The sequence below is a fragment of the Elephantulus edwardii genome, unplaced genomic scaffold (assembly GCF_000299155.1).
Source record: "Elephantulus edwardii isolate Elephantulus edwardi_28Jun2011 unplaced genomic scaffold, EleEdw1.0 scaffold00276, whole genome shotgun sequence".
Taxonomy (NCBI): Eukaryota; Metazoa; Chordata; class Mammalia; order Macroscelidea; family Macroscelididae; genus Elephantulus; species Elephantulus edwardii.
The window spans coordinates 2205554-2212795 of NW_006400026.1; the positions used below are offsets into that span (position 1 = coordinate 2205554).

At 36.5% G+C, this 7242-nt stretch overlaps 1 protein-coding gene across 1 annotated transcript in view; it reads right to left on the reverse strand.

Annotated features, from left to right (window-relative positions):
• HECW1 (HECT, C2 and WW domain containing E3 ubiquitin protein ligase 1) overlaps nucleotides 1-7242 on the reverse strand; it is a 384473-nt gene that overhangs the window by 72846 nt on the left and 304385 nt on the right. The window contains exons 17-18 of the mRNA XM_006900196.1: nucleotides 2479-2562; nucleotides 1948-2057 (exon numbers count right to left, since the gene is read on the reverse strand). Coding sequence (XP_006900258.1) covers nucleotides 1948-2057; nucleotides 2479-2562 — 194 coding nt within the window. The remainder of the gene's footprint in view (nucleotides 1-1947; nucleotides 2058-2478; nucleotides 2563-7242) is intronic.

The window sequence follows — 7242 nt, forward strand, 5'->3', positions numbered from 1 at the left end:
CTGTTCTGTTAAATTTTGCTATTTTGACTGGGGTGAGATGATATCTCATAGTTGTTTTAAATTGCATCTCTCTTAGGGCTAGGGATTTTGAGCATCAGTATTTTCTTGAAAATGCCTTTGGCACCTGTGCCACAAGGGGAAACTATAAACAAGATATTAAAAAAAAAAGAACCCCAAACAAACCCAGCAAACCCCAAAAACAAACACCAGGTTTTAGCAACTGGCAAATTACCTCTAATACAGGTATCATTTCTAGTACCTCTATCAATTTATCTCTATCATTTCTAAATAATAGGATGTAGAGAAGCCAAAAGAAAAGGTATTCCAACTTCAGAGATGTGTGACAACACTGAGTGACATTAATTCTGAAGGAGATATGCATTCTGAACGACAGAATGTTTATCATATTGCTAAATTCTATTTCTTTTCTGATTTTCCTCCACTGTCTTCAAAAGCCAAACTTTAAGAAGTTGTAAACTGTGTAGTTACTAGATTTTTCAAACTAATGTCTTAAGTATTTTGAGCTTTAATTATAAAAAGAAATATGCATTTACTACAGAGAACAATAATGATGCAAAGCAAACACTCCTATATCTGGATCTAGCTACGGGACAAATAATGAAGTCTATAGGAAACTGAACTGCTAATCCACAGGTGCACCTCTCTGATGTTTGAATCCACCAACAGCTCTAAGGGAGAAATATGGAAAAACTCTTCCCAGGTGATTTATAGCTTGCCATAAATCTTCTGCCGGGTTAGTTATGAGTCAGTTCCATCTTGCTAGCAATGAGTTTGAGTTTGAATTTATCCTTTGAAGGCCAGGAGATAAGTCTTTGTTTCCCTCTTAACGATTCAACTTATAACATTAATTGGAATAAGAAATAACGAAAAAAAATTTGTATCCTGGATAATTTATTCTACCATGCAAGCTCCATATTGCAATTTACGAAAAGGATATCAAAATTGGTATTAAAAAATTACAAATCAAAGCAGATTGTTTCAGAAATTGCCTATGCCATTTAAAGGTTTGAAGAATGTTTCTGAAAGGAGCTGCTGCTCATAAATCCGAGGTCAGCAAACTAAAGTCAGCACAAAAAAGAAAAAGTATTATTTTGCTTTGAAGGCCACATGGACTCTGCCTGATTACTCCAACTTGCTGCTGTAACACAACACCAGGCACATACAATATTGTATGTGAATTAACCAGTGAGATGGGGCTCCAATAAAACTTTTTCTGAGTACTAAAATTTCAATTTAATACAATTTTATGTGTCATGACATAATACTCTTATTTTTATTAGACACTTCCCCTGCAATTAAAAAAAATAGTTTGGTGGCTATTCAATAAGAGGAAGTAATTTGTTGGCACTTGATTTATAAATTGAGCTTCTGACCACAAAACTAAGTTAGAGAAGGAGGAAGCTTAAGAGGGCATCCAGAATTAAGGTTGCATAGTGGAGTGCATTTGGGGCGGGGGCGGGGGGGTTGTATACCAATGAAGACGTTTATCTTTTGCTTTTCAAAGAGAGGAGTGAACTGGGGGGAGGGCGGTAAAGAAAAAAGTACAACAATGGATGAATGAAAATCCAAAATCTCTGTAAATGTTCATTCAAATTAATAAAATAAAAATAAAAAAGAGGATATACAGACAATTCCTCTTTATTTCACCTTCATCTTGTAGAAACAGAGGTGATTGTTTACACCACTAATCCAGTTGTGGATTTGATGACTCTTGGCAACATTATGTGTGCCAGAGTAACTAATTTTCATAGAGTTTTGAGTGAATAACTAATTTTCATAGAGTTATGAGTGAGTTTTCAAGTCTTTCTTCCTAGACACTTCTGAATGGATTTGGACTGTCAATTTTTTGTTAGCATTTAAGCGTGTCAAGCACTGGCACCATCTAGGAACATTTAAAAGGAGTACTTGGCCCCGTGTGTAAAATACCTGGGGAGTTTTGAGGTGAGGAACATGGTGAACATCTGGGAGAGAAGCTGTACCCAGGGTGGAAGGCAGCCTGCAGGGGAATGTAAGACATAATTTCTTCTTCGAAGAGGCTGCAATGTTTACAGATACATAAAACAAAAAGTTAGTTCTCATTCATGAGGAAGTGCTTAAGCTTCGGGATAATAGCTCTTAAAGTTCTCACAAAGCAACAGAAACAATCAAATTAAGCATAATATCAAAAGATATGTATAACTTGGCTGGCAAATTCTCAGGGTTTTTGCAAACATTGGCAAATTCTCTGTCCAATACCATATGTAGATTTTTACATCCCAGTTTTAAATGTAAAGAACATGGTGGCAGGAGGTAAAAGGGTCAGAATCCTACTTTAGTTGAAGCCACTAAGATGTTCATGGAAAAATAGCAAATGTTTCCATCCTTGTCCCTCTCATCGGGGATGTGCTGAGAGAAACTGTCCAGGGAAGATGGTTTTTCAGATACTATTTCATAAACTCACAAAGTTTAGCTACTTACCTCAGCAAAATTACCAGATCTGCATCACAGGACAATTTTTCAAGTCCATGATTACCCTCAGTTCGAATATAATGGATTTTCTCCCTAGAATAATGTGTAAAAGAAAATGAGAATTACACATCAAAACATAAGGTAAATGTAATTTTACTTGTAAAGTTAGCTAGGTGATATGTTCAGTTATTTGTTTAGAAACTAGGGACATCATTGTCAATATCAGATGAATCTTGGCTGAAAGAAGAGTATGCTAAAAGAATGTCTATTTGTGTTTTATTGACTATGCAAAGACATTTGACTGTGGATCACAAAAATAAATTGTAACTAACATTATGAAGTATGGGAATCCAAGAATGCTTGATTGTACTCATGTAAAACCTATACTTAGACCAACAAGCAGTCATACAAACAGAGCAAGGAAATACAGCATTGTTCAAAATCAAGAAAAGAGTGCATCAGTGATGTGTCATTTCTCCATATGTTTTCAATCTATATGTGGAACAGATCATTTGGGAGGCTAGACTTTATGAAAATGAATGTGGCAACAGGATTGGAGAAAGACTCATCAATAACCTGTATTATGCAGATGACATAACCATGCTCTCCAAAACTGAGGAGGACATGAAGCATTTGCTGCAGAAGGTCAAGGTCTGCAGTCTTCAATACAGATTGAAGCACAACACCAAGAAAATAATCTCAACCCTGGGCCAATTGGCAGTACAATGATACATGGAGAAGAAATTAAGACTATTAAGATTTGACCTTGCTTGGATCCATAATCTTCCACTCTTGAAACTGTTGTTGTTGATGTTGTTGATTGTTGTTGAGCTGAGCACAACTCATAGTAATCATATGAACAAAAGACCTGCATCTTTTCTATAATTATTGTCATTTTTCAAAGTTCATAGAGTTACCAGGGGCATGCTACTTCTGCTTCCAACTCTTGGAAGTAGCAGTTAGAAAATCAAAAGATGAGTTTAATTGGGAAGTTTAATAATCAGGGACTTCTCCGTAGTGTTATAGAACAATGATATCAGTCTAGAGTCTAAGGTGCACCTGATCTATGCCACGGACAATGACTAACAATAGCAGAGGGTGATCCAAATGTTTTTGAGTTGTGGTGCTGGAGAAGAGTATGAAATATACCATGAACTTCCAAGTTCTGTCCTAGAGAAGTTGAATCCAGGTTGCTCTTTGGAGTCAAGGATTTTGAAACTAACACTTTCTGGCCATATTTCCAAGAGAGACCAGTCCTTGGAGAAGGTTATCATGCTTGGAAGTATACCACAGAAGGGGAAGAACCTGGATGAGATGGACTTACACAGGGACTATAGCACTGGGGGGAGAGGGGTGTCAGAGAGAGTGAGATTTGCTGAGGAAAATAAAGAAAGCCAAAGAATAACATGGTACACAATCAAGTGGAATAACATGCACATAATTTGAATTTCAGTACTGAAGAAGCAAATAAAGACACGGAAAAGAAACTAGAACAGATACTAGAAGAATATTATCCAGGTATCATGAATAATGAGAGAATATAAATCCAAGAGGGTGAGCAAAGCCCAAATAGAAGAGATTAAAAAAAAAAAAAAAAGCACCAAGGCATTTCATAGTCAAATTTGCCAGGATCAAAGACAAGGAGAGAATTCTGGAAGCAGCTAGGGAAAAACAAAGATTAACCTATAGGAGACAACATGCTCCTCTGGTGAGATTAACCCCTCTGGTGAGTCGCATTCCTCTTGTGGGACCTTACCATCACTCTGCTGTAAGACATCAAGGCCTGTGTGACATAGCTGGCCCAGGACCATCTTCCAGGCACCCATTCCCTAGCATCTGCTAAAGGCTGCAGCCCTGCCTAGGTGCACTCACACCCTGCACCAGAACCACTCCTGCCAGGTTGAGGGGCTGCAGTTTCAGTAGCCCAAACTACAATCCCGCCTATCACTAGACCACTGCCCCTACTGCCTGGAGACTCCACTGCCTTATCACCTGGAGACTGCCCAGCTTCCATGGCCTCTGTCAAGTGCCAGGAGCAACAATATCACAGGTACTTTGAGTGAAATACTGTTGTCTAGATACACCATGTGAGATCCCTTTAAGCTCAAGCTGAAGGGTCCAGGCTAGACAGAGCCAGGGTGAGACAGTTTCTGGTAGAGAACAGACTTCCTTATTCTGCCATTCAGGTACTTTGGGTGAAACAATGCTGTCTAGCTACACCACATGGTATTCGTTAAGCTCAAACTGAAGAAGCTAGGCCAAGCTGCAGTTTCTGGAATGCAACTGATTTCTCTATTCTACCATTCAGGCACTTTGGCTGAAGAACGGAGCAGATTAGTTAATATTATTATTAACATATAGATCCTTCACAAAACATTCTCATAATCTGGGTCATTTTCATAATCTAACATCTACTAAGAAAAGATTCACATAATGTCAAGAAAGCAAGCAGTCTACCTCAGTCATCATGAAAGAACAAAATAAACTTCTCCTAACAAAGTGCACCCAATGAATACAACAGTTAGAGAGAACCAGAATTAATATGTTGATGTGGAGTTATTTGAACAGCTACAGAAGAAGATGCAAATAATGGAAGAAACAATGGAAGCCAATAAGAAAGCAAATACCCCAGAGACAACAACTGAAAAGAAATATATTGATTAGGAGCAATGTGAACAGCTCTGGAAAAAAACATAAAAGATGGAAGAAAGATTTGATAGTACAGATAAAGAAATACAGGAATTTAAAAAATCATCACAAGACAGAGAAGGTACAGTCAACAGAGTATTAAAAACAAGAGAAAGCATAAAAATGAAATCCAGAATATTAAGACTAAGTTGGCAAAGGTATCTAACACACTGGTAGGACAGAAGAGATGGAACACAGAGTCAGTGAGTTGGAAGACAAAAGCATCACTGGACACATAGTAGAAGAAAAATCAGAGATGAGATGAAGAAATGAAGAAAACATCAGAATCATGTGAGATAACATTAAATGGAACAACATAAGTATGACTGGAATTCCAGAAAATGGGAGTGATAGGGGAATCACTGAAAAAAATGTGGAAAAAAATACTAGAAGAAAACTTCCCAAGTATTTTGAAGAACGGAGAAATCCACATTTTTTTAATTTTTTAAATTTTTTTTTAATTTAGTTTGTTTATTTTTCATTTCAATGAACATCTACAGAGATTTTGGAATTCCATTCATTCATTGTTGCACCCTTCTCCCCGCACAACCCCCACCCCCGTTTGCTCCTCTCCTTAAAAAGCAAAAGAAAAAACTCCCTCATTGGTACACAATTAAGAAGCACATCTAACATCAAATAGACTTGACCCAAAAAGAAAAATATCAACACATACCATAATAAAATTCTCCAAATTAAAAGATAAGGATAAAATACTAAAAGGAGTGTGAGAAAAACAAAGTCATCTACAAAGGGAAAACAGTGAGATTAAGTTCTCATTTCTCAACAAAAACCATGTGAGCTAGAAGAAAATGGGATGACATATACAGAAAGTTAAAGAAAACAATTGCCATCCAAGAACCTTACACCCAGCAAGGCTCTTCATCAAATATGAAGGAGATACTAGATCATTGTCAGAAAAGAAGAAACTTAAGGAGTTTGTGAAAACAAGACCAAATCTTCAAGAAATTTTACGTGAAATCCTTCATAAACAGACACCAAAGGAAAGTGGCTGTGCTATAGTAAACAGAAATACCAGAAAAAGAAGCACAACAAAGTGGCAAAAGTAAAACCTGGCCTGACAATAATCACACTTAATATGAATGGACTAAATGCACCAATAAAGAGAAAAAATGAGTAGTAGAAAGGATAATAAAACAAAGCCCTTAGTTATGTTGCCTACAAGAGACCAAAAGAAAAAAAATAGAAAAGAAAGGACAGACAAAATAAAAATCAAAGTCTGGGGGGAAAAAAATATACAAAACAAATGGCAACCACAAAAAAGGAGTGGCAATACTAATTTCTGATAAAACAGACTTCAGATTGAAAACCACCATCAAAGATAAGAAAGGGCATTATATGATTAAAGGCACAATAGATGAAGAAGACATAACCTTGAAATTCCTTTGAAACAAATGAAAACGAAAACACAGCATAACAAAACCTCTGGGATGCAGTAAGGCAGTCCTCAGGGGATAGTTCATAGTAATAGGAACACAGGGAAAATAGGAAGAAAAAAGAAAAATCAATGATCTAACTCAACACTTTCATCAAATAGAAAAAGAACAACAATCTAATCCTACAGCCTCTAGAAAAAAAATTATAACGACAAGAGGTGAAATCAATGACATAGAAAATAGAAAAACAATTGAAACCATCAATGAGATCAGAAGCAGGGGTGGTTTTTTTTGTTTTGTTTTTGTTTTTGTTTTTTTTAAGTTACACAGATCTTTTATTAAAGATTTTTTTCTTTTCTTTTAAAATTTATTTAATTACTTTTATTTCAATGAACATCTACAGAGATTTTAAAATTCCATTTATTCATTGTTGCACTTTTCTCCCCACCCCCACCCCCTGTTCGTTCCTCTCCTTGAAAAACCAAAGAAAAACTCCTTCATTGGTATGCAATACCCCCCCTGCACACCCCCAACCCCACCCCACCCCAAATATAATCCACTCTGCAACCTTCATTCTGTACTCTTACGATAAACATAATGCCCTAAAATATAATACTTTTAAACTATTCTCTCCCTCATAGACTTCAATGCAGTAAACATAATTTATCCAGTTTTTCTCAGTCTTACCCCC